The sequence below is a fragment of the Drosophila navojoa genome, chromosome 2 (assembly GCF_054131105.1).
Source record: "Drosophila navojoa isolate 15081-1374.11 chromosome 2, UAZ_NAV_1.0, whole genome shotgun sequence".
Classification (NCBI taxonomy): domain Eukaryota; kingdom Metazoa; phylum Arthropoda; class Insecta; order Diptera; family Drosophilidae; genus Drosophila; species Drosophila navojoa.
This window is the reverse complement of record NC_142890.1, coordinates 8,771,284-8,797,705: the sequence shown is the minus strand read 5'-3', so window position 1 is coordinate 8,797,705 and position 26,422 is coordinate 8,771,284. Positions and strand designations below refer to the sequence as shown.

General features: G+C 41.4%; 7 protein-coding genes across 14 annotated transcripts in view; 3 read left to right on the top strand and 4 right to left on the bottom strand.

The window, feature by feature from the left end:
* The first annotated feature begins 953 nt into the window (after positions 1 to 953).
* On the top strand, positions 954 to 11,326 carry Cdk2 (Cyclin-dependent kinase 2). 2 transcript variants are annotated; one of them, XM_089256349.1, is made up of 7 exons: positions 954 to 1,158; positions 1,559 to 1,754; positions 1,826 to 1,936; positions 1,988 to 2,149; positions 2,205 to 2,402; positions 2,463 to 2,663; positions 11,188 to 11,326. In XM_089256349.1, the coding sequence occupies exons 1-6, from the start codon at positions 1,031 to 1,033 to the stop codon at positions 2,610 to 2,612; spliced, it is 945 nt and encodes a 314-aa protein (XP_089112475.1). In that variant the 5' UTR covers positions 954 to 1,030; the 3' UTR covers positions 2,613 to 2,663; positions 11,188 to 11,326. The 2 variants fall into 2 exon arrangements, with proteins under 2 accessions (XP_089112475.1, XP_017962398.1); XM_018106909.3 differs by lacking the exon at positions 11,188 to 11,326 and adding an exon at positions 2,761 to 2,850.
* Positions 1,732 to 4,522, bottom strand: LOC108649226 (uncharacterized). The gene is made up of 2 exons (XM_089256343.1): positions 3,966 to 4,522; positions 1,732 to 3,840 (listed from the first exon to the last, which is right to left on the bottom strand). Exons 1-2 carry the CDS (start codon positions 4,100 to 4,102, stop codon positions 2,871 to 2,873), a joined length of 1,107 nt encoding a protein of 368 aa, XP_089112469.1. The 5' UTR covers positions 4,103 to 4,522; the 3' UTR covers positions 1,732 to 2,870.
* LOC108655217 (CLIP domain-containing serine protease B9) lies at positions 7,405 to 8,464 on the bottom strand. Its single transcript, XM_018106959.3, has 2 exons — positions 8,240 to 8,464; positions 7,405 to 8,177 (listed from the first exon to the last, which is right to left on the bottom strand). Exons 1-2 carry the CDS (start codon positions 8,409 to 8,411, stop codon positions 7,468 to 7,470), a joined length of 882 nt encoding a protein of 293 aa, XP_017962448.1. The 5' UTR covers positions 8,412 to 8,464; the 3' UTR covers positions 7,405 to 7,467.
* LOC108655188 (CLIP domain-containing serine protease B9) lies at positions 8,612 to 9,888 on the bottom strand. 5 transcript variants are annotated; one of them, XM_089256356.1, is made up of 3 exons: positions 9,746 to 9,888; positions 9,565 to 9,684; positions 8,612 to 9,513 (listed from the first exon to the last, which is right to left on the bottom strand). In XM_089256356.1, the coding sequence occupies exons 1-3, from the start codon at positions 9,801 to 9,803 to the stop codon at positions 8,825 to 8,827; spliced, it is 867 nt and encodes a 288-aa protein (XP_089112482.1). In that variant the 5' UTR covers positions 9,804 to 9,888; the 3' UTR covers positions 8,612 to 8,824. The 5 variants fall into 5 exon arrangements, with proteins under 5 accessions (XP_089112482.1, XP_089112493.1, XP_089112499.1 ...); XM_089256367.1 differs by having other exon boundaries at positions 9,571 to 9,684; XM_089256373.1 differs by having other exon boundaries at positions 9,565 to 9,681; positions 9,752 to 9,870.
* Positions 11,231 to 20,500, top strand: LOC108655081 (solute carrier family 35 member F3). Of its 3 annotated transcripts, XM_030382323.2 has the most exons (10): positions 11,231 to 11,680; positions 11,749 to 12,157; positions 12,218 to 12,396; positions 12,471 to 12,599; positions 12,681 to 12,870; positions 12,948 to 13,037; positions 13,486 to 13,615; positions 13,954 to 14,023; positions 15,691 to 15,720; positions 18,685 to 20,500. In XM_030382323.2, exons 1-10 carry the CDS (start codon positions 11,231 to 11,233, stop codon positions 19,159 to 19,161), a joined length of 2,154 nt encoding a protein of 717 aa, XP_030238183.1. In that variant the 3' UTR covers positions 19,162 to 20,500. The 3 variants fall into 3 exon arrangements, with proteins under 3 accessions (XP_030238183.1, XP_017962290.1, XP_017962305.1); XM_018106801.2 differs by lacking the exon at positions 15,691 to 15,720; XM_018106816.3 differs by lacking the exons at positions 13,954 to 14,023; positions 18,685 to 20,500 and adding an exon at positions 17,056 to 17,787.
* Positions 20,501 to 20,616: 116 nt separating this feature from the next.
* Syp (synaptotagmin binding cytoplasmic RNA interacting protein) overlaps positions 20,617 to 26,422 on the top strand; it is a 47,276-nt gene continuing 41,470 nt past the window's right edge. Inside the window, exon 1 of the mRNA XM_018106672.3 lies at positions 20,617 to 20,999. Coding sequence (XP_017962161.1) covers positions 20,987 to 20,999 — 13 coding nt within the window. The 5' untranslated portion in view covers positions 20,617 to 20,986. The remainder of the gene's footprint in view (positions 21,000 to 26,422) is intronic.
* LOC108654985 (uncharacterized) lies at positions 21,195 to 26,369 on the bottom strand. The gene is made up of 7 exons (XM_018106623.3): positions 25,238 to 26,369; positions 24,885 to 25,180; positions 24,648 to 24,828; positions 24,468 to 24,585; positions 23,348 to 23,877; positions 22,939 to 23,056; positions 21,195 to 22,883 (listed from the first exon to the last, which is right to left on the bottom strand). The coding sequence occupies exons 1-7, from the start codon at positions 26,158 to 26,160 to the stop codon at positions 22,617 to 22,619; spliced, it is 2,433 nt and encodes an 810-aa protein (XP_017962112.1). The 5' UTR covers positions 26,161 to 26,369; the 3' UTR covers positions 21,195 to 22,616.

Here is a 26,422-nt window from a genome sequence, read left to right as displayed (position 1 = left end):
AGCTGTGTATGAACAACGCGTAGCGTCCTTGGGGTGCTAGGTGTTAGGTGTTGAGTCCGGAGGGCGTTTAATTTAGTCGCCAAATGACTATTAGTTATGAAATGATTATGCATCCACTGCTTGCTGGCAGCCGTGATTAATGAGCCATTAAACGTGATTCCGAGAAGGTTGGCAGCCAACGCGCTCCTTACAAAAAAAAAAGGAACATTTGCACGCGAATGTCTGTCACAACGGCACGCAAAATACTTGCACAATATCCCCATCTTCCACATAATCAAAGGGGAGCAGTCCCAAGACAAACATATTTTATGGCATTTTTATTGAAACACGTAAAACGCAAATTGAGCAACTCACAGCCAAGAAGTTGAGTGGCAAGGGCTGCATAATAATGGAAAGCCTAAACCCAACTTGGTTTGTAAAGAACGGGAATTGAATTTCATTGTATGCAAAAGGGTGTACAAGTTACATGCAATTAAAATCTTCAAACAACCACATACATATGTATGTACATTGATTATGAATCGATTCAGTTAAGAAAGTTAAGCCATGATCAAAAGCCATAAGCCATGACCATATAATACGAACGTCTCACAATTTACATACATACATACATACATACATACATACATACATACATACATACATACATACATACATACATATGTACATACACTGAGCAAACAACACTATGAATGTATGTATGTATACACATATTTCAGCCAGCGCCTTAAGAACTTGAGACATCTTCATATCAATTCAAAGCAAATATTTCAAATAAAATTAAGTAAATAATAAAAGCTCATTCTTTTTTTTTGCAATATTTTGTTTTTAAATAATTGGTATATACGTCCGATTATAAAAAAAATATTCGATAGTAATCGGTAATACAGGTTTCGATATTTGTATCGTTCTCAAGCGATACATCGAAAGAAACCATGGATAATAAGATGGCTTGTTACACCACTATATTCACAACATTGCTATTTTCCCTCCAAATTTAACTCATATATGTATATATTTATCCTTGGCGATGCAAACGGAATTAATCAATTTTCCACGAGCCGAGAAAATCGGCGAAGGCACATATGGCATTGTGTACAAGGCGTGCAACAATCGAACCGGCCAGGTTGTTGCACTTAAGAAAATCCGTCTCGAAGGGTACGTAGTGAGCAGCAAAAGGACGTTTTTGTTGTGGCTGCAACTCTAGAATGTGTCCATCCAAGTAGTGTCAGCGCCAAGGTATGCATCTTGGCGTTATACTTCATCCATCTATACTTCAATGGCAAACAACAAGTTGAGGAATTGTTCCTACTGGCAGTTGCGTCTTATCCTTGATGTCCTTGACGAATGTCAAACGGCTTGGCTGGCTTGGTAGCTGAACTACGAAGCCCGAGTTTTGTGAGTGCCGCGCTGTTTTGAGTACGTAGCACCACATGATTCGGCTTGGTAGTGCACGCTCATTCACCAAATTAAGCATCAGCTTTATAGATTACTACCTGCCAAGTCTATATTATTATGAACCGCTATTTATTAGTTGTATTCACTTATGTTTTCTTAGAGAATCAGAAGGCGTTCCCTCGACTGCTATACGGGAAATATCTTTATTAAAAAACCTTAAACACAAAAATGTTGTACAGCTTTTTGATGTGGTTATATCAGGCAATAATCTCTACATGATATTCGAGTACCTTAACATGGATCTTAAAAAACTCATGGATAAAAAGAAGGATGTTTTTACACCACAGCTCATAAAAGTGGGTAGACCAATGGCAAGATTAATTTATTGAAAATTATATAATTATATCGATGGTGATACGTTTTACAGAGCTACATGCATCAAATATTCGATGCGCTGGATTTTTGCCACACAAATCGCATACTTCACCGCGACCTGAAACCGCAAAATCTGCTCGTTGATACAGAAGGCAATATTAAGGTAGTCCAGCATCATATACTCACTAGGTATCAACTAATCTTCTGATTATAGCTGGCAGACTTCGGCTTGGCGCGAGCGTTCAATGTACCCATGCGAGCTTACACACATGAGGTAGTTACACTTTGGTATAGGGCGCCTGAAATACTGTTGGGTACCAAGTTCTATTCCACGGGCGTGGACATTTGGAGTCTTGGGTGCATATTTGCTGAGATGGTAGGTCAGATTGATTCGTTTCTTGGTTCTTTATTGACGAGCATTGGCTTTACAGATCATGCGACATTCGCTGTTTCCAGGTGACAGCGAAATCGATCAGTTGTATCGCATCTTTCGCACACTAAGTACACCGGACGAAAGTAAATGGCCAGGTGTTACACAGCTGCCAGACTTTAAGCCTAAGTTTCCAAAATGGGAAGAACCCAATATACCGGCAGCGTTACGTGAACACGAAGCTCATGATCTCATTATGGTAAATCAAATTAAATCTAAAACTTACACTGCAGACATTAACGAGAACGTCTGTTAACAGTCAATGCTGTGCTACGATCCGAATCAACGCATATCTGCAAAGGATGCACTGCAACATCCATACTTCCAGAATGTGCAGCATGTTCAGAATGTGGCGTTGCCTGTGGACCCCAATGCTGGCAATGCTTCGCGGATTACGAAGCTCATTTGACTCATAGTTTACTGTCAACATAATAGCTATCACGTTTTTTGTGATTGTAAAGTAAGTTCACACATCTACCTCAATTTTGATAAATCTAGCACAATTATAGAACATTTTACTCTATGTACAACTATTTTCTTTTTTTACCCACTTGCAGGTGGCATCTTCATTTCATATCGACATGACATACACTACAGTCAGACTAACATACACCATCATAATAATATATTTATCATTTACATAATAACACATACTTTATTAGTGGTTCTATACCAGGCGTGCAGCTAATACGTAACGTAGATTTTGGCGTGGTTTCCATTTAGCTGGCACTCCCATTTCTTTCTGTTGCTCGGATTGGCGCTGGCGCTTACGACTCTCACGATCGTCGCGCATATACGTGCCGAATGCATTGCGCACGCTCTCAGAGAGTGGCATTTGATCGTCACTCGATGCAGTGCTTGATTCGTGATCAACATTGCCTTCGGTATCAGTGCCGACGCTTGCAGAACTTTCATCGACGTTTTCATTCGTCACGCTATCGTCAGGCATTTCATCGAGTGTGCTTGAACCTGAAGAATCGCCATTTGGCAGCTGAATCGCCAAACTGATAGGTCGGACTATGGCAAAGCGTTTGGTACTAGGTGTGCCAAAGTTCTCGTTCTCCTCAATCGTATACTGCGGCAGATCGCCTTCCACTGAACTATCTTTGTAGAACTGATCATAGTAATTGGGCTGAGCAGCAAGGTCCGACAACGTTTGCAAGCGACGCATGCCATAGTAGTCATTAGGGCCATAGTAGTACATAGGCTGGTGCAATGTGGTTCTGTAGTAGTCATACGGATGCTCGTCTTGCTCCTGTGAGCTATACATCGGTCGACGCTTTTGTTGCTTACGTCGCTTACGCTTACGCTTTTTGGAACTCTGCGCCGCAGCTGTAGACGATTGCTGCACCTCACCTGCCTGTTGATCATCAGTGTAAATCTCAGCTTGCACGGGCGCCGTTTCAATTATGTTGGCCGCGCCATTGTTGAACAAGTTGGCCAGTGGATTGGTCAAATTGCGGAAGCCGAAATTTGGCTGAACGCTTCGTAAGAAGCTATTCCAGACCCGAAAGAAAGGCCGCTCTGTTGTGCTGGTAGAGGCTTCCTTTGGTTGATCCGATAAGCGGTGATGCCGCTTGAGTCCGTCACTGGGAAATCTGCTCTGTACAAATTCGCGTTTGGGATAAGCAATCTGACTGTTGGTAAACAAAAAAAAGTTTATATATAAACATATTAAGAATAATATAAACGAAATCCCATAATTGCGACCTTAATTTCTACTGATGAGAGCATTTTAAATTTTATATATAATTTGACTTACCCGGAGTATTCTGGACTCTGTATCTGCGGCTCCCAATACTGGAGTACCTGCAAGTCAGTTGTCCTGGCTGCTTGAATCTGGCTTGCAGCAGCAATCCACGCCAGCAGCAGAAATGTTGCCCGTAGCTGGAATTGCATTCTGTTGCCCGAAATTTGAAACTCGCAACTGTTTTCTTCGCTGGCTTAGAAGCAACTAAAACTGAATTCATATGGATCTTATGTTGTCAATACAATTTCCATTAGGTTTTTAACAACACTACGATCTTGGCTGACTGATGGGTCAGTGAAAGTTTTTGCATCAATTTGGCAACAACCATATATAGAAAATGTTATTAATATTAATGTCATCTAAGCCAAGAATGGGGTTATTATCGCAGCTGTTGAAAGTCTTGCTATGGGCGCAGCTCACAATTGATAGTTTCCAATCAACGAAGACATTCATATGGTAATCGTCATACATCTTTACCATTTGTTTAACGTAAAGATCAGATTTGAAAAGTTCTGAAACCAGTTTATATGAAAGTGGTTAAGGTATTTTTGAATGTAAATCAAAAGTGATTTGAAATTAAAAAGGTTACCACTTAAGTGCTATATGTAAGTCATAAAATGGATATTTGTATATGCTTGTATTATTACATTTATGACAACGACTAATCCCTAATATGAATTACATTAACTTGGAATTATCAAATATTTTTGGAGATCTTGTAAGCTATCTTTGGAGCGGAACAGTAAAACCAAAATAAGACGGCCATTGCTAATATAATATATACATACATATTATCGATGCTACCAAAGAATTAATCAAGACCTTCGGATAGTCAATGGACACACAGCCCGCCATATGGGATTCAAAACAACTGCTGAACCAAAGCCAAAACAAACAAAACACAAGGAAATCTCTAACAAGTGTCAACAACTGGCCAAAGAGAGAGAGAAAGAATAAAGAGAGAAAGCTTTCATGGGTGCTTGAGAGAGTGCTTTTGGGAGACTAAAATCGAGCTTTGGCTGCCATAGAGCCAACTTGAAGGCATGCTCAGGAATTGTTTCAGTCGACGTTTAGATTCCTGGCCAGAAACCTACCCGAGCGCTAAAAAGTCGCGACACGCGCTAAAAAGAAAACTGGAAAATCGCCAGCAGCCACAAACAAACTACAATAGTTTTTCCTCAGTCTAGGAAAACTAGTGAAAAGGCAAGTTTAAGTGGCAGTTGCGTTCGACTAAACAGTCCACAGCTCGTGTCCCAGTATAAGTGTGTGTATGCGTGTGTGTGTGTGTGTGTGTGTGTGTGTGTGTGTTTGTGTGGGTGCGCATCTGTGCCTGTGTGTATCTAAGTGTGTGTTCGTTTTGTGTATCCGTTCAGTGTTCAGTTTTGAATTGCTCCAAATTATGTGGAGCAACAAAAAATTTGCTGCATATATGTAATTGAATTAGGGAAAGGGCTGAGCAAGCAGCAGGGCATTCCCTATTTTCGATAAGGAACCGTGCGAGAGAGTGAAAAAAGAATGACACGAATTGCGTAAAGTATGTGGCATGCCTCGCACAAATACCATTAAGTGCTTAAGTAAATTATATAAATACATTTAACGCATCAGGGCGCACTGACGGCACTAGCAAAAACCTCAGTTGTCACTGGAACAATTAATTACTCTGAAGACTGCCCCCTCCCCCCCATAAGCCCCAACGCTCTGCCACATCCAGGTACGTAGAAAAATTTAAATTCCCTCAGCTAACACATATGTATGCAGATGCCCCAATAAAGTGGCTGACTAAGTGTAAGTATAGCCGAGACTGGCTAAGGCGACCGGTTGCCTGCCGAAAAAAAAAAAAATAAATATATACAAAACGTCCGAATATCAAAAGGATAGATACAGCACTCTAGCAAGGACAATGTAAGCAACCCAACCCAACTATCCTCTCGGCTGAAATTGAAACATCTTGGCGGGCGTTTCATGGCGAATTTTTGAAGTGCGCGTTCTGTGGTCGCCTCTCAGCCACCCACTGCCACCCGCTGTTGTTACTGTTGTTGCGCCTAGTTCAGGTGTGTCTCAGAGTAACAATTTTTGGCGTCACTTTCGCTTTCGGTTCCATTGGCGCTGTGTGCTCGCTCGTGCCCTCGCTCAAGCGTTGTGCTTGACCATAACCACTAAAACTGTCACATTGCGTATATGCCGCGTGTTGTCCTCGAGCATTGTTGTTGCTGTAAGCTCGCGCCCAGCACCCAACACCCAACACCCAGCGCCCACGCGTGCCCCGAGAGCGCAAGCTCACGTTTTTCTACTCTCTTTCGCAGTTTTCGTTCAGCTGTTCGGTTTTTGTTTTGTTTTGTTTTGAATCGCGTTTTTGCACATTTGCCGTAAACAACCAACGCCACCCACTGTCTCGCCCTCCTGCTGTTTATCTAGACGCCAGTTCCATCAGTCTGCACATTTGTGCACGTTCTGCCCCGTTTTTGTTTGGCAATTTAAATTTTATTGCGATTCTAATGCAGCGCTAAGGAAAACAAACAAAAGCCACGTCAAGAAATAGAACGTGCTGACATCTTCTGCTTTACATGGAGCGATTTGGCGCCTAAATATCTGCTCCCCGAATATGTTTGCTAATTAGCGTTGCTGTTTGAGACTAAAAGCTTAATGGACTATTATACTGATGGTTATCTAGATGAATGGATAGAACTAATTGTGTGGGAGATTTCTGATATCGAAAAGAGTAAAATATTATGCAAATAACGTTTGGGTGCTCTCTCTCTCTAGAGTCGAAGGTGAAAATTTAAAGAAATCTAACCTAATTTTTTATGACACTCAATGCTTAGAGGCATAACTTAATTTTCGTATATAATCTGGGCCATGCCCCAGATCTTAAATAATATTATGTCAAGCCTCGACACGCATATTTCACGAATAAAATTCCAAGCCACAAACACGTCATAAGGCACGTCACGCAGACATGGCCAATATACATAAATCCCAGCATAGGCATACTCTGTGATATATGTAAGTAGCTGCCAGTCTATACGTCGACTATACGACAGAGTGCGCCGCTTAGCTGTTTGCTTTTAATTATCACCTGATATTGTGGGCATTAAAATTCAAGTTGAGAAACAAATTTTGCCTGCCTTGCAAATGCCTTGGCAAGTGGCCAACGGGTTGCAGACATTGTTTATTGTACTTCCGCTTCCCGTTTACCGCCAAAGTGACAAAAATTCTGCTGGCGATGTCACCTGCCGCCTTTCGCCTGTGGCCTGTCTGCCAGCTGCTGTCAAAGTAGCCGTCATTGTTGGCTTTTCAGTTTTTCGAAAACATACGAAAGGAAAAGCCGAAAACTTCCACTGCAATCTCCATGTTTCTCACATTAGCTATTAATAGTATATAAAAAATTTGCATATTGCATGAGCATGAAGCCAAGTAAATTCGAGGTTGTAAGGGCGCCAGCAGCGTGAGGTAGCTGAATAATTAACACGGCCGACCTGTTGGCAGCCTTTGCCCGCTTTATTTTTCGCACAGTTCAGTCACTTACAATTAGGAAGTCGGCATTACGATTAATGAAATTTAGATAGGGGCGCACATCCAAAAAACTGTCAACTATTTGTTGCTCTCCGTCAAAGTTTTCCTTCGCGTCGAGCAGCAGGCCAACCAAGTAAAAGCTTTGCGGCGCATCCATCTCCACATGTATGCCCACCAGCGGAGCGCCCAGATGGTACATCTTGCTTGGATCCTGATGGCCGCAGACGGTGTTGATGCTGCTGAGGAGGGAGCTATGCTCCTCCTGGCAATAGGGTCGACTACGTATGTGCACATAGGACTTGTGCTTGAGTTCATCTTTGATGGGCAGGCCGGCCACAACGAACAGCTGTCCCACCAGCGTCTCATTGACCTTCGAGGGTGGCGGCATGCAAATGGGCATTACATTCGGAGTCAACTGGGCATCGCGCTGTAGTGTGAGCACCGCGAGGTCATGCTTCAGAGTCAGTGGATCGTATTCGGGATATATGGCGATCGCCTTCACCGGTATGTCCTGAGCGGGCAGCACACAAAAGCCATTCCTATCGCAGCTGACGTCATCCAGAGTGGAGCTCTTATTCCATACGCCCAACAGCACAGAGACGACCTCGACTTGCCCATCGTACTGCAGGAAACAGTGAGCGGGTGCCAGCACATTTCGCTTGGATATGAGGACACCAACACAGCCATTATTTTGCAGCTTCATCTCTTGGCCTGACGATTAGAGTTTTGACCTGCTAGCTAGTGCCGGACATTCCTCAGACTGAAGCACTTACCATTCCTGTACGTAATTCCGGCCAACCACTGATGTTCCGTGGGTATCGCAAAGGCATCAATTCTTAACAACTGTTCCTCGCTGATGTAGCCGCATTTGGAATCCTGCAAGCTTACTGAATGTACAACTGCGATGGCCAACAACAGACTAATCAAACCGTATTCTAGCTGCATTTCGACTGACGACTTGAGATTAACTGAGCTGCAATCGCATATTTATATGGCACTGGCAATGGCAAAGCCATTACAATATTGTAAATTAATAAGAGGGCTGCTCGATTAGTTTAGCATTGGAAAATGTTTTTTTATGTTAGTTAAGAACTTTTAAATTTCAAAAATATATCTTTTTTTTTAAACTTAGTACATATGCTATCAAAATCTATCAAAATATTAAATTTGTATTTTATTTACCAAGAAATAAACCACAAACTTTAGGCGCATCTAATTTATTTCAATTAAATATAATCAAACCAGTAAAAAGAAAACCCGTTTGCCATGCGAATGGGATTTCTAATTACAGCAATCGTGTGATGGAATATTCTGAGAAAATAAATTCCACAAATTATGTAAACATGATTTTAATTGTACTATGAGCTTGTTGATTTTATATTGTCTATAATCCAGTGGCGTACAGGTTTGATATCTTGGAAAACGATCATAAACGATCCCACGTCCACATACCTAACCAGTAGGCCGACCAAGTAAAAGCTGCGCGGCACATCGTCCTCAACGTTAATTCCCATCATGGCAGCGCCCTTGAAGAAGGCGTCTCGAAACGGCGGATACCCACAAAATTGATTCTCTGGTGGCGGTGTCCCCGTTTCATATTTGCAATATTGCCTTGAGATGGCAATGGCACTACCTTTGCCCTTTTTGATATCAGACTGGTGAAAGCCACCGTAATGGAAGTCCACAGAGGTCCACGAAGCGGGCTCCAAGGTTGGCAGCAAGCACACCGGTTGAATGTACGCAGTCATATTGATGCGCTGCGATAGCCGTAAAATTGCAATATCGTTGGTGCCGGTGTCCTTGTCCGCCAGCGGATGCATCGTAATCGCATCAACTAGGTATTGCACGGGTCCGGGCACACAAAATCCTCTATCATTGCAGATATACTGCTGGCCGGGCTCGTCCTTCTCATCCCAAATGCCCAGACGTACGGCTACCAGCTCTGGCCGATTATTGAGCCTCCGCACACAAGATGCAGTTGTGAGGACATCAGATTCGCCGACGATAGCAACATTGCACTCGGCGCTCTCGAATTTCTGATTCAAATCTGAATATAGATAGAATGAGGCTCTTTTAAAGCGAATGCTCCAAAGCTTACCTTCACGTTGAACGAGTAACCCTATCCACGGATACTCGGTGGGCTCCGTCGATGGATTTTTTGTGAATAGCAAGCGCTCCTCCAGCCTGCCGCAATTCGCTTCGGCACTAACTGCACCTACTGATCCAAAGCATTTGTTCACAATGAGCATTTAATATTCATAATTGCCTTAACAACCAACAATTACCATTCACAATTGTCCACACTATGAATGAAATAAGTTTCCCCGGCGCATTCATATTTCCAGTGCGTCTTATCGCATTCAAGCTGAGTGTGCAATGCAAACTGAAAGCAGCTCAATCAAATTCCAATCACTTAATGCATTGAAGCTCATATACTCAGAGAACAGTTGAAGCAATTTCTCTCTGAGCACGCTTTAAGTTTAGATATCTGACTGAGACCTTAGAGCTGCCTATAAATAAATCAGCAAACGATTGTCCCATTCATTTCAATATACTTTCAAACTACACCTTTCTACTGACATATACATACATATGTATTTATGTATATGCATGTATGTGTACTTTGCTTATTTATTAACAACTATGCCAAAGAACTGTCAAACTTCTAAAAATCAATATACCGATAAAAATCCAATAACTTGAAGAACTTGAGATTGTCGAAGGCTCGGCAAATATCCGTGCAATTATTCAAGCAGCCGACTTCAGGTTATTATAAAGCTATTAATTCATCGATGGCTCTCTATAAAGTAAAGTAATGCTATTTGCCAATGGGCCACTGAATATGGTCTAAATATTTTATGTTTCAATTAGAATGTCATTATCGCAGACAAGCAGTAGGCCTCCCAATGGGATGTATGTACAATATATATATATGTATATAAATGATAACTTGAAGGACGCAAGGACTTTGCTGCGGCCTCTGAGCGGGGGCAGCCATATTTAATGCAACACTAAAAGCTGAACAAATTGCCCCACTTGCTGTGGCAGGCGGCTACAATATGAATGTTTATTGTCCAACCAGACGACGTTGACTTTGGCTCAACTTGACCTGAACATTGAGCCACTCATAATTCCCATTGTTATGACGTACCCGTACCCCCACTCACTCACACACACAGATAGAGAGAGAGAGAGAGAGAGAGAGAGAGAGAGAGAGAGAGAGAGAGAGAGAGGTTGAGAGAGTGAGTGAGACATATATGACCATTGTGCATTAGAAAACAATGTTATCGCTGCAGGAGGTCAGTTAGCCGTTTAGCACTGTAACATGGCTGCCTTGGCTTGCCTTGGGTTTTTGGCCAACTGGCAGCTGGCCGAAGCGCGTATGCAAATTGCTCGAGCTTGATGTTGCGTGATTGGGTGCGGGTTTGCCCTTTACGTGTAACAAGCCTTCAGTATTGCCTGCAAGACGGCCATCAAGTAGAGCTGAAGTCGACACCCGCGCCCGCTCGCCATGCCTGAGGCCCGCCACTAATCGGGTCCAGCACGTGAGCTTTACCTTTCTTTTATAATAGCAATTGGAAAGTATTTCCCAGAAAATCTTAAAATTCTTTGAGGTTTTATTAAACTGATAGAGAGCTAAAAACTGGAAAAATAATAAATTAAAATATGCCAATGCTTTTGCTTTGCTTACATATTGTTTACCTTGCGTGTTGGTCAACAGGATCGGGACACTATGAACTTCAGCGGCGGTTGGCAATGATAGCATGACGCGTGACGGCGAAATTCCAGCCATCTTCAATCCGAAACGCGTGCGCACTCCCTCCGTGGTGGTCACCGGCGACTCCTCGTCGAATGGACCGTACAATAACAATAATAGCGGCGGCGTGGGAGGCGGTGCCAGCAGCAGCGGCATCGGCGCCGTCTCCAGCTGTGGCTTCAGCAATGTGCTCAACTCCAGCAATCCGCAAATAACCCACCAAGATTCAATATCATCGAGCCAACAAGATCCGAACGAGGTCATTACCATACAGGCGGACACACCCACTAACCCGCACGGGTCACAGCATAATTTTGGAGGCGACTCCAGCGATACACAGACTGGACAACTGGCAATAGACCATCAGGCCAATGGGCAGCCGGGCGAGGATGCGGAGGTGCGCTTTCGCAAGCTCAAGGCCTGCAGAGAATCCTGCTGCTCCGAGCTGGCCAAGAAGGTGAGTGAATATACGATGCACGCTGTAATGTGACTTTCACTGATAAGAAATTAATCTTTATGCTACAGATGTACTTTGGAGTGTGCGTCACGATTCTAGTGACTGCTTCGTGGGTGGGCGCCACGCACTGCATCAAGTACATGTATTTGTATCGCGCTCCATATGACGATGAGCTGGACGACGATCTGGATACCTCATCGAGTCGCGCTGAGCTCAGCACCGAACTGGAGGACATACTGGCCATAAGCGACTCATCGCTGCACCATGTCGAGGACGCCACCGAGATGTTCAACATACCACCGCGCCAGCCCGTCTACTTTAATGCGCCGTTCTTTGCGGCCTGGTTCTTTACCAATTCCTCCCTACTCTTCTTCCCCATCTATATACTAGGGCTCATCTCGGCTCGCAAATGCGACAAACTGAGCGAGATACTCGCCGATGTGATACGAGGATTTCGCGAGCGAGGCTTCACCATTGGTAAGCGGCTGCTTAAGTGGGTCAATCCGGTTTGTAATGCCATATTCGGCTGTCTTACAGGCCGTTTCCTCAATCGCTGTCTATCCTTTTGCATCCTGTGGCTGGTGACCACCTACCTGTACACCCTGTCGCTGCACGTGCTCTTTGCCACGGACGCGCTGGCGCTGTTTGCAACAAACGTTGCCTGTGTCTATCTACTCTCTTGGGTCATACTGCACGAGCAGTTCGTTGGCGTTAGGGTATGTATTACAGCCAGCTCCTCGTTTTCCTCGTTTTCTAGGTAAAGTAACAACGTGAACCATGTCTGCCTTAGATTGTGGCGGTTATCCTGTGCGACACGGGCATTGCGCTGCTCGCCTACATGGACGGCATTACGGAGAGTCGAACGTTAGGTGGGGTCGTGTTGGCCACGTTAGCTGCAGCCGGCTATGCCGTGTTTAGGGTAAGCCCTTACCGTTTAGTCAAGCCTTTTCGTGTCTTGGGCATATCGTGCTCACACCGTCCTATGCTCCCCCCCTTCTAGGTTATGTTCCGCAAGGTGATGGGCGATCCGCCGGTGGCACAAATCGCATTTACATTCACCGCACTGGGGTTGCTCAATGCTTTGCTGCTGTGGCCCGTCGTGCTGGCACTGTACCTGACAGGCGCCGAGAATCTGACATCAGAAAGCATACCATGGAACATGCTGCTTGTAGCAAGCGTCCTGCTCCTGGGTAGGCATATGCAGTCCCCCTCCCGATGGCGTACAGAGCATTTCTATTTTTATCGTTGTAATTAATTATTATTGCAGTTTTCCACGTGCTCATGCAGTTCAGTGCCGCCGTTACCTACAACATGTTTGTGACATTGGGTTTGATAACCGCTGTGCCCGTTTCTGGTGGTACGTACAAGACCCTCTCGAATCAGCCCAACCATTACAGGAATAATAGCAAAAACTATGCCCAAAGGATTTCGTGACCATATATTATTTTAAATTGCAATCTGTACAAGCAAAGAACATATAACATATAATATTTGGGGCATATATGAATATGAATATGATTATTATTTTTGTAGCTTACGAGTAGCTTTATTAATAGTACTAAAGTCTAATGCATAAATTGGGAATTTGGGAGTGGGGTGCAGAGCAGAAGCATTTACAATTAGATGTATTATGGACAGCACTTTGACAATATCATTAAATTTTAAGCTAATATGGGTTACATTGAAGCGACGGGCACCTAGAGTAGAGCCATAGGATCTACGCTATCAGAGATTAGTTAAACTTATACATATTTGTTTAATATTGAGTGCAGTGTAATAGACATATACTTCTTTTCATATGCAAGCACTCGACGTCATACTGTACAGTGCAACATTTGCGGGCATGAAACTCGCCGGAGTTATCCTCATAGCCATTGGCTTTTTCCTCGTCATGTTCCCCGAAAACTGGCCCGACTACATAACGCGCCTCCTGCGGTAAGTAGAGAGCTGTTTACCATGTTCGTATTAATCTTGTGTTATTATTGCAACAATTATGCTAATTTTCATAGTGCTTACATATCGTGCGTGTTTTTTTTTAATAATTTACGATTTTCGTTTCATTTTCATTAATTTTATTGTACTCAAGACGTAAATTTGTGTTTAATTACTTGATTTGCTAAGTAAAGTTCATAAATTCAACAACTTAAATTTAATATAAACAAACATTAAACTAAAAAAAAAAAATGAATTAAATTTATTGATTTGTCTCTAATATACTTGTATACATAACATAAAGATATATATTTAATTTTATATAAACAAACATCTTGCAGAAAGAGCGTTCGTGCCATACTCCGTTACCAATGTTGTTGTGAATTAGCTGAAATTCGCTATGCTCATTCGGTAGGCCAAATACACAAGCTAAAACCAAAAACCTCCCATAAACAAAAACAAAACCTAAAACTAATATACCAAACTATATTACAATATTATCAAGAATACTATTAACTTTGCCATAAGATAGTAGCATAATTATCGAATACGATTTTAAGGATCTAGAGCTTGAGAGCCGTACAATGTATAAATAACTCGACAGATTTTTTACTGACTGAACAAGTATTATATATACAAACATCGATTTGAATAGCTAACCACACCCACAAATATATACTCTGTGATAATACAACACCCTGGCTTCCAAATAATTAATGCTCACCCATTTATATGATAACCCTACATACCATACATACTATATATGACAAATCCTCTATTAATTTATACCCCAACAATACCTATATATATATATAAATATTTATACATATATATGCCTTGTTACACAATACTATAACCTTAAATACCGTTATACACATGCCGTTCAACAACACTACTTCAGGCCGTTCTGCTGTTGGCCAATGAAACCTTCTTGTTGTTTTTCTTAATGTGTTTTGCTATTGTTTAATTGTTGTTAACACTTTTGATAATTTCGTTACCTGGCGGCAGTTCTGAGAATCGTATATCAAAAACTGCCAGACTATATACTACTTTACATATATCTGACCTCCCAGCTATTAAATATAATTTATCATTTCTCAACCACCAATGTGTAAAATATCTTTGTATATGGATGTTGTTGCCAATATTAACCAAGCTGTGGTTCTATTATCGTAGTAGTACAAACATACATACACTCAAACAACACTTCATAGACCCCAATCACACACACACAGAAACACACACAAACTCAATTTACTGCGTAGCTTGACATTCGCTGGTGTTGCGATATTTCATTTAAATAGACCTGTTAAGAACTCCCACGACATTTGATGAAATGGATGCTGTCGTTTTTTCAGCCTGGTTCCTTGTTTTTGGCTGTTTGTTGTGCGAACTGTTGATAGTACACGCTGCTTTCTCATGACTTTTTATTTTCCATTATAATTTCGATTCATCTTCATGCGATCAAAAACCACATGGCTCGAGGTGTTACTCAACAGACCAAAATTTGTAAATACTTTCAAAACTATTTAATGCTCTCTTTAATATTTTTTTGTGTTTTTCCTATTCAACTGATTGCACTTTGTAAACAGGGCGCAAACTATTATAGACATCCAAATATTGTAGCATGGCTGACTCAGAGTCCCGCATTATTAAGTTCTTATAGTTGAAGGTCATTTGTGTTACGATTTTCAAGAACTCTTCCTGTGAAAATCAACTAAAAGTACAACCTATAGTGTATATGAGTGGTATGGTTACGGGAGCACAGATATAAATACATATATAAATATATAAACCCCCCTATAAATAAAATATTGACAAATTAAAAATCCATATAAAGTGTTTATTATTGGCATGTTTTGAAAACCTTATTTATCAGTTAAATACATTCCCATTGGTCTCACTTTACTTTTCAAAACTCTTGACTTTCTGTTTCAGTTTCTCTTTGAGTTTCACTCCTGTGTGTTCTGTCTCTATATCTAACCGTCTTCTATCTTCTAAGCTCTACACTATTGCTATATACTCTACTTATTTCTTAAATAAAAAATGGTGTCGACATTTCTCAATTGTATTTACAGAAGCATCATAATGCTGGGTCACAACGCGAGGTGAGTTTCGTGAGTTCTTGCAATGCCAAAAACAGGCAAAAATCGAATTATTTATTTTAATTAAAGCATTAAAACGGTGCTCAAATCTGAAAGCAACGTTTTCTGCTACTATACGTCAAATAGGTAAACCATACTCAAAACCCAAAACTTTGACAATGACAAGTACTTGAAAGTTGAATATTGATTTAAGTTCAATTCCGCTTAGTTCAAAACTTGACTACTAAGTTTGAGCTGTCGGGTTCGTTTTTGTTATGGGCATTTACTTAAAAAACTAGACGCGATATTCAATATTCAATATGACATGATAAGTATTCCTTAAATATTTTTAATCAATTGCTTAACTGAGGGTTTGACGTAGATTTCTTAAAATTCATTTTTCATTTCTTTGCATCAAAATATTTATTTATTTTTATTTTACTCTCCTATACGCTGAAGGTTAATAAGGCTTTCGATTATTTTTACTATTTTGTCTAGTTATTTATAGATTTTTCTCTTGTTATTCAAAGTTCATAGTTTGAGTAGTTTTTAGTCCATCTAAGTAGATTAGGTATCAATTAGTAACAGTGCCAATTATATACTTAAACGTTTCGAAAATTGGAAAGGTAAGTTCTTTTGAGGATTTGATATCCTCTTTAATAACAGTGCTCTATAACAACAACTGAAGTCTTGCTACTTTTCAAAATGCACTCGTCGTTCTTTAAAAGATCTGACACTGCACTAAAGAAAGAAACTCACGCAATATATGTTTTTCATATTATTAACGAGTCTCTTCAGCTAAATCATCTGCAAATGCAAATGCAAGCTATCTCCAGAGAAGGATAAGACCCATGTGTTTATAAGTTTTGTGTTTTATTTTTGTTCATAAACAATATTGAGAAAATAAAAAGTTTGTGCTTAAACAGAACGAGTCACATGAGCTCCCTTTTTTTAAATCAAACATAATCTATCTAGTAGTAAAAATATTTTCAATTTGTATATATAGAAAACACTGCTAATCTGTACTATTGCTTCTTTTCTTCTTGTTTTTCTTCTTCACCTCTGCCACGATCTGCCTATCTCTCTCTCTATACGACTGTCTGCCCTCTCTGTCGCTCTCTCTCTCTCTCTCTCTCTCTCTCTCTCTCTGTCTCTCTCTCTCTCTTTCTATCTCTCTTTCTCTCTCTCTCTCTCTGTTCTCACACACAACAACCCAAAACACACGATATCACAACCCACCAATCAACCTGGCCAAATTAACTAACTTCACCACAACTCTCATTGCAAAATTCGAAAAACCGTAATACACTGCAAAAAATGTACAAAAATCAACACAATAAATAAATATATACCACGTAGCGGTAGGCCAGCGCTTTGTAAACGAGATGCTGCAGTCACAGGACCGTCCACGAGATATGCGCAACGGCACATCACGCGTTCCTTCTCGCACCATATAAGCTAAAAGTTGGAAAAAAAAGACCACAGACAGATACTCTGTACAGAAAAAAAAAACAAGAAAAACACGCATATATATATTTTGTAAATGATTTTCCACAAAAAAAAAATTAACAAGAGCAAATTAATGAAGCTCAGAAAGATCACTGGATTTTGGGGTAAGTACCTGAATTGAATTAACTATTGCCTGTTAAATTCAAGAGTAACTCGTAAGGTACAGTTGCCACCTTTCAGACTTAGTCAAGTCCAAGTGAAATGTTCAAGTGATGCATTTTCGTTCTTAAAATTGTTCTTCTGTTCTGCTTAAAGTCCTCTTTAAATTATGTGTTGTTCTCTCTCTCTCTCTCTCTCTCTTTCTCTCTCCTTCTCTTGTTCTCTATTTGTATTATGGTTTGATTTTTTAATTCACAGATCGCAGCATATTTATGCGTCCCATTATAAACATAAACGAAAATATTATGCTGTCAACACGAACTCATATGTTGTTTGAGCCAAGCGCATGACTAAACTCCCGATCCTATAAACCGCAATTTTTGTAGCGAGCGTGTGTGGCTTTAGGCAAGTTTTTGTTAAGCCCCACGGCCCACAAAATGTTTTTATAAATGTCGTAACTGTCGAAAAAAAAAAAAAAAACAATTTTTTACCAAATACTTAGTAAAAAGTACAATAATAATTGAAATTGCGAAACTAACGAAATGGTGAGCGCTCTTAATATTTTTTGTCAACCCTTAACTTTAGAAACCTCACTAGTTACCCTCGTACTCTTTCTGAACTACACAGCGAACTGCAAATTAAACTATTATTATAACTATTATAATTTATATGTTATATGTTATTATCGCCTATAGGACTGTAAATAGTTGCACTATGCTTCCATTGTTTAAATGAATTATGAATATAATGGCACAGCTTACTGATTACTCTATAGCTATATATAGTTAGTCATGTATGTATGTGGCACCCAAGTACTGCCTCTGCTTATACCTACAATTGCCCTCAAACACACGCACACACACACACGAACACCAACACAAACCTTTATTGTGTAAATATATCTACAACAACAACAAAAATGTGACAAACTTAAGAAGCATCAGTAAAAAATCAGTAAAAAATATTGCTAGCTAACAATTTTAGACGCCTACAATCCTAGAGTCAACTAGTAAGACTATGTAAATGCATTGCTGATCAACTCTCAGATACCTTGAGCAAACTGAAAAAGCGAAAATAAATATACCATATACCATATAGTGTATATTGATTGACTGTAGTTGATCCGCTACGTATATACGAGTACATATTTAAAAAAAAAAATCAAATGAAAAAACAATATCAAATATTCATATATGTACATAAAGCGCATTAGAATTGTACACAAAATGCCTAGAAAAATACAAAAAATATGATGAGGAAATTTATAGACCCATTGCTAATATCTCAACTATTCTTTATGCTCCACACATCACACACACTGTTCTGATTTACCAAAACAAAACAAAAAAAACACAATATATACGTACATATAATACATAGATGGGGTCGCGGCCCTCGGAGCGGTACTTCAACAGGTCAGCATCCCACCATTATCGACTATCGGACGGGATACATAAGGTCCCATCTTCGTTCACCCTCTGGCCGTGTGAGATGACTGATCTATCGCCAACTACAGCTGGGTTTCTGCATGGCAGCACCAACGCACACCACCACCAGCAGCTTTTACAACAACAGCACCACCGCCACCACCAACAACAGCAGCAGCATAATCTACAGCGCCAGCACTCGCACACATCTCTAACCATGATCCATCGGCAGAGCAGCAGCCACAGCGTCCATGGCAGCCGTCGCGGCAGCGGTGGCCTCCGCGCCCCACCTACCGGCACCGGTCGCTTGTTCTCCTACTTTGGCAATGAGCACGAGCACGAACATGATCGCAAGAAGTCGGAGACATCGTTCTTCAATTTGGGATTCCGGCGCAAGTCAACCGTGGTCTACTACGCACCCACAGAATAGCCACAGGGCCAATAGATAGTCGCTGTGGTGCAGTTTAGCTGTTGCATATCAATAGAAACCGCTCGAGCATATGGAGTAAACACGCGGTTACGACCTCAATCAAGCACCTTAGACTCATTTGGGGCGTACGTACCACTATTGTATCGTTACAAGTATGTCATATAATTATCGTTGTTGTTGTGAGAGTTTTAATTGAAACACATGCAGTTAGAATTTTGCTCAAATATTTACAAATTATACGCAACAAGTACAGATACTACATAGCTCATCGTCGACACGAACTATAGAATTTTTCTTAATATCACAGAATCCATGCGAAAGCCCATGCACTCTGACACATAAGCAGAGCCACAACCCGGTCCAGAACCAGAACCAGAACCAGACCCAGAACAAACGAGAGCTCCTTATATAACTGAGCTCAAGTTTGCCCCTGAAATTAACTAAGTACTTACTGATATACACAGAGAATTATGTAGATGAAAGCGATACAAGAAGATATGTAATTGAAATAGATAATCGAGAAGAATTGAATGATATATCGAAGCCAATTGTTTTTAGCAATTATATAGTACATAAAGGTATATTAATAAATATTATTATTAAAAATTTTAAAGTAAACCCACACTGCGGCACACCTCGATAGGGATACCAAATACCAAACTAACTCATTGTTGCAATATTCGGGATATTAGTTAGTCTAAGGTATATTATTCATAGAGATCACGTTTACTATAGAGACACAAGGAAAACCGAAATTAAAAGAAATAGGAAAAATCGACCCGTTTAGTTGTAAGCTCATTTTAGCAACTAAAAGGCAGACGAATGATCTGAATATGATTTACATTTGACTCGTGTATTCTGTTTGAGTGTGTCTTTTAAGTTGAAATCGAACCGAAGCGGATATTAAAGTGTTTGTGATTGTTTTTGTAATGATCGTGTGTTGTTTGTTATTTAGCTAATTGTTGTCTATTGTTGTATTGCGAATTGAATAATCGAGAGCAATCTGTTTATTAAATGTTAGTTGCTAGGGATTGTATGATTGACTCCTGATGCCTCCTCACAAGCATTCAACGACTGAGTGGCGCTCGCTCCCTTGCTCGTGGCGACACAGACATGGATCTCGAAGTTCGAGAATACAATTTCGGAGCTGCCTACTTTGTAAATGTATTAAATTGTGTAGCCACATCCAATAATTGTTTTGTGATAATTTTTAACGATGTTTGATAACCAATTTCTTAAAGCTACTCCCACCCGAAACGGAGGCAGCCTTTAATGTAGCCGGGAACTGTAATTAGAAATCACAATGTACTAACTAATAAAATGAAAACACTACAACAAATGGCAAAGCATTCGTCTCACTTACATTGGTCGTGGTTGCCTTGAGGCAATTGTCAATTGGGGAAACATCTCACTTGCGGATAAATAATCAGTAAGCCTCAGTACAAAAACATCTCTCATTCAAATTGAAACCCTTCCAAAATTTGTTAAAATTCTAAAAGGATCAAAAATAAATCAAAGTTCGAACTAACGATTTATTCTTCATATTTCGCGGATAGCTTGGGCCGATCGTAACTAAATCAAATCAGTTCAGTCGTGCACACAACTACCGCGATTTAAGAGAAACGTGACGCCCGGCGATCAACGGGCGGCAACATTTAATTTGGTTTTCCAAGGTCTTGTGTTTTGTTTGTGTTTTGTTTCAAAAATAATAACCTTTAACGGAAAGTCCTTTTGCACTCGATAAATCGTAAAGTCTGCAAATTTTATTTGAATTGTGTGCGTTTCGTTCGTGATTGTAGTGCTGAGCTTTAACGTGGAAGTCAATATGAATAAATTTGGTAAGTGCGCAATCAAAACTGCCCCAAATCAATCAATATGCATATAACTTTACTGCAAATCGTGTATTCAAAGTATTTCATGTACTACAAAGCATTTATAAAATATCTCTTCATCGAGCTTCTCCATATTTCTGCTTCGAACACTATGTGGTATTTAGGCTTAAACTACAAAATAGACCGTAAAACAGATTCAGGTTTACATAAAATTCGAGAATATATTCTTTGTCAAGGCACTTAATATTAACATTTGATAGCAAAGGTATTAATAAAATGGACGGACTTACGATTTAGTCTATATGCATATGTCGTATATGTATATTCGAGTATGGAATTTTTGTTTTCATAAGGCACAATTAACACTTTATCGATCGTTTCATTTTTGTACTGTCCTACAAGTTAATATATGGAATTATATGTTTTAAATAATAGACAAGGCTGCTAAAGACACTGTATATGCATATAAAGATAATGTGTATATGGATATATACTTGGAGAAATCCTACTTGAATTGTATACCCGCTGCGCTGGCTCCTGCCTGCAGCCGGCAACGGCACAAATGGAAATGGAGGAGTTACCCAAAACGCAGCGGTCGTCACTGCCCACCGGCGCGCTGTTGCCCTGATATGACTATGAAAAATGTGTGAAAATATTTTTTGTGTGCATGTCCAAGTCCAGCTACCTATCATTTTTAATGAAAAAAGAAGAGCTGGCGATTTTTTTTTTTTGTTGCCCTGGCAGGAGACCAAATCTAAGACCAAGTGGCTGATAAACTGGTTCCTGCGGCGCATAGAAAAAGTTCTCAGGGTATAGATAATAAAAATTCAAGCGCATATGATAATCAAGGCGCAAAAAAAAAAAAAAACGAAATCGCCAGCATATTTAATTCAGGCAAAAAAGCAGCCAATGGACCATCGGACGCCGCAACGTCGACGATTTAATATAAGAAAAACACGACGGCAGGCGTTCGGTTATTTTTTTGCAGCCTCTGGCCTGGCAGGAAAGGTGTGTGCGTGCGGCACAACCAACCCTCAGCCTGGCTCTAGAGGATGGGTGTAGGTACGGGGCCTAACTGGGTTTTGATGTTAACAGGTTTGCGAATTCTGAGCGAGCAGCACACGCACACAGCTGTGCAACTTCACGGACATTAGCGACGACCACAGTCGGCAGCAGTAGCTGGAGATGCAGAGCGTCGCTTCCGTAATCTGAGCGCAGTAGGCGCGGCTGTTTGCGCTTTTCTGCTGCTTCTGCCGCTGCTGCTGCTGCTGCCGCCGTTGCTGCCGCCTTTGATAGAAATGACAAATAACCAGATTCATTGTAATAGATTATGTCTACAACTTAATCGCCTTGCAGATAAATGATGACAATGTTCAAAGACGCATCGAGCGAACATATCTGGTATATGGAACACACAACGGACAATTTGGGTTTGCTTTTCTGGGCTTCTTTTTTTTTTTGGCAACAGCGCGTTTTGTTTTGGGTGTCAATTTTGTGTCTAGCTGTTGCTTTGTCAGATTTTTTTAGATTTTTTGTAGATTTTTTGTTTTTGTGTGAGGATTGATATGGAGATTCATATGTATGGACGGAAATTGACGTTAGATATTTGGCTTATGTGGACGATTAACTAAATCTATATAGTAGCGTTAACGTAAGGCCAAACAGTGAGATGACCAAACCCAACGCTGATTGCAAGGCCGACGCTCCCGCCAGACGACACTTGAACATGTCGTAGCGAGTCTCCTTATCAGCAACGATATTTTGATACTCGGCTTCGACCAGCTGCCCGTCATAGTAGGTGATTAGATCCTCAAACGGATACTCATAGCCCTGCAAGCACTCGCACTTATATCCGCCAGTCTCATAGCCACGTCCCATGATAGGCACACACTGTCAGAATGCAAGTTTCAATTAAAAATTTCATTAAAATAGAATCGCTACTCACATATGACGTCTTCTCATCGCACTTGTGTGTGCCCTTATAGGCATTAGGCTCGTAATACCAGTCCGGACACTGGTTTATGTCCAGCTGCAGCATGTCCATGGACACAGCGACCACACCCCTGCGAGAGAAGTCAACAAATTAGTCAATTAATTGCTCACATTAGCATGACAAAGCAGCTGAAGAGCCACAAGTCATAAGTTAGGCCATGTCAACACTCAAAAATTAGACAATCATATCATAGAAACCTTAAACATAGCATTTGCATGTGAATGGCAATGGGATTGTGAATGAGTATGGGACTGGCCCCTAAAAGGGGTGAGCAGGCCCGCGACAGCGGCACGCAGCAGACCGGCCCAAGCTCTAAACCCAAACGGTAGCCCCTACCCTAATGCGTATGAAATCTACTCACTTGAATTCCAGTTTGACTTTGAGGCTGTCCCAGCCAAAGAAGGGCACCGCATAGGTTATCAGCCACTTCTTGACATATCCATTGCAATCGAACTGAGGCTGGGTCCAGTAACCGTGCTTAATGTTTGCGGCACGGTACGAGTTCGGGTAGTGCTCGTACTTCTGCTGGTATTCACCTGTCTCATTGTGACGTATCTTGATTTTCATGTAGAACGTTTCCAAATCATCAAAGTTCGTATTCCAGCGCTGCTTAAGGAACTTAAAGTACTTCTTTTCCGTATAGAGCTCGTGCGTTTTGTTCAGGCGAGCCAGATCCTCCACCTTGAACTTGCGCGTGTTCAGCTCCGTTTTGTATGCATAGGGTCCAAAGTAGGTGCGATTGGTGAACTTATTGCGTTCCCAAAGCGTTGACGCCGACCAGACCTTGCTGTCGCCCAACACAATGGCCAGGGTCTCGCCTATCATTTGATCCTCGGTCAGCGGCTTGTCCGCAACACGTTTGCCAGAGTACACCTCATTGGGGTCCGATACCTATGGAACACAAAATTTCAACTCAAATATGGATTTCAGCTTCTTTTTTTGGTTGGGGAAAAAAGTTTCCCCAATTATTTTGTATGCTAACAACTTGTGCAAATACGAGCATAAAAAGAATCCAAAGGTTAGAGAGGGAGGGTTAGAGGAGGAGTCCAGTTTATGCGAGCGTTCGCTGCTCTTTATTGCTGATGCTGCTATAGCGGCTGTGTAGCTGTGGCATTTAATGAAGATGACGCCTTGTGGCGAACCCGTTTTTCGTGTCCTTTGCGCTCAAACTAATGAATTTAGCATTTGGTAATGGTTTGACACTGAATATTTAATTCACGCCGCGGCTGGCAACTGCCAACTGCCAACTGGCACCGTATAACTGAAACTTCAATTGAAACTGAAACTGAGACTGCGACTGCGACTGCTAGTGAAACTGGCATTGCAGGAAATTCGAGGAAGTTGAATTACGCGTGGAAAATTATAATTTACACTTGAGAAGTTTTCAAGAGGCGACATCGAAGGCTCTTAATAGGTGTCGGGTTTATCAATTATTGCTCTTCATTTAGCGTGAAGGCGATGGGAAACTTTCGCACGCTTACCTGCAAAAAGGCGCTAATAAAGTTGGCCAGACGCACAGCCATTTTGGCTTCGTTTTCGAACTGCTCCTTGGCGCCAAAGCTAACATCGCCGCGCAGTATCAGATCTTGCGGATGGAAACTGAAAGGATATTAAGCCATATATAACAACTATATATTATATTTGTGATTTTGTGCACTCACTTCTTGCATGTACGGTAGTTGACGCCGTGAATATACTTGAGCGCCTGGTCGATATTCAAGTGCTCTGTGTGCAGGGCTCTGGCGCCTGTCGAATAGTTGCGATACTCTGTGTGCAAATCTAAATACTTTTCTCGGATGTGATAGGGCGCCTTTTCCCACTGAATAGGCAGCTTTTGTATCCCTGCAATAAGAAAAATTTTAAACGATTGCAAGTGCTTTAACTATATATTAACTTACAGCCGATTTTAAGGCAATTGTATTCATTGTAATACTGTTCCGCCGAGGCCCGTTCCACAATCTCGCCCAGATAGGGTCGCCGCACAGTGTTGGGCAGTCGGAAGCCCGGCTTACAGCGACACTGGTAGCCGCCACGCCTAAAGCCCCAGCCGTGCAAGGGTTCGCATTCGGTTGTTTCCTTTTTACAACGCGCAGTGTCTGCAAAATGATTCGGTCCCTTGTTGCCTTCGCCTAGCGGACACTGATTAATGTCTATGCGCTCAAAGTCCATCTCCAGCACGGATACCGCAGTGTATCTAAAGCGGCGATAGATTAGTGGGGGAAATATATCTAGATTATCAGTCTTTACTCACTTGGGATACTCGATGTGACGGAACTGGGTGTGTCTGGGGTAAATATCTGCAATGGGCACCACGGCTGCCACCAGCCACTTGTTAGAGCGTCCGCAGTCGAAATAGGGCCGTGTAAACTTAATTGGACCCGGTATCTCCTCAGATCCAGGCGGACCATGGAACGTGAATGTTTCGTTTGTATTGTTCGCATAGCGTATTTCCACTTGGTAGGTGATTTTCGTGTCATGCCGACCTGCAACGTTGTCGGGCAGCCAGGCGCGATACCATTCATTGATTTTGTAAAGATCATGTGTGTAATCCTTTGATATGGAGTCGGGATGATGGGCGCCCAAGTCTTGCACATCAAAAGTGTTCCACGTGGAAATCTTTTGTAGATGTATGGGATCATTAAAGTCATCCAGTCGGAAGGTTCGTGGTCCAAAGCGTGGGAAGGTCTTATTGAAGAAGCCACGATACGACGAAGAGTACGAGCTGTTGGGTGCAAAATAGATGGCCGAGGCGTTGATGCTGGGATTGGCCGATACATCCGCCACAGTTGAAAGGAAATAGTACATCATGCCCGGATCGTATGTATCATTAATGGCTGGTCGGATGAAGCGCGACTGCAGTATATAACTCCAGAAGAAACTGCGACTCAGCGCCATATTCTGCAGATGCAGCAGAGCCGTACGATTCGGAAACACGGGGTTGACATTTACCTCCTTGATGTCGGGCTTGTGAGAGACGGAGTCCAACGGCATAAACAAGTCCGCATGATGCTGTATGGGACAGTTGTCAGCATTCACCTTGTCGAACTGTATTTTGATCTCATCAAATGCATCGCGGGCCTGCCACTCATGCTGAGCGAACACGCCCACGATTAGAACCAGCACAAATAACAGGTAGCTGCGCCCCAAAATCGTGGATGGCACAAACAGAACCATGATTGATTGTGTTTGTGAAGAGAGTTGAGGATGTGGCCGCCTGCTCGGGCAGCTAAATCAACAAGTTAGCTACACTTTAACTTAAAAATAAACTAAAATACAAAATGAGATTCAACTGCATGCAGCCACACGCAAAGCGATTACTAATACAAATTAATGCTCTTCACTTGTTGGAACTACGCCCTCAAAATCAACAGTGTTGCAAGCGTTGGTGTTAATATCGTATTAATATATCGATTGTCAACTATCGCAGTGACCAGCG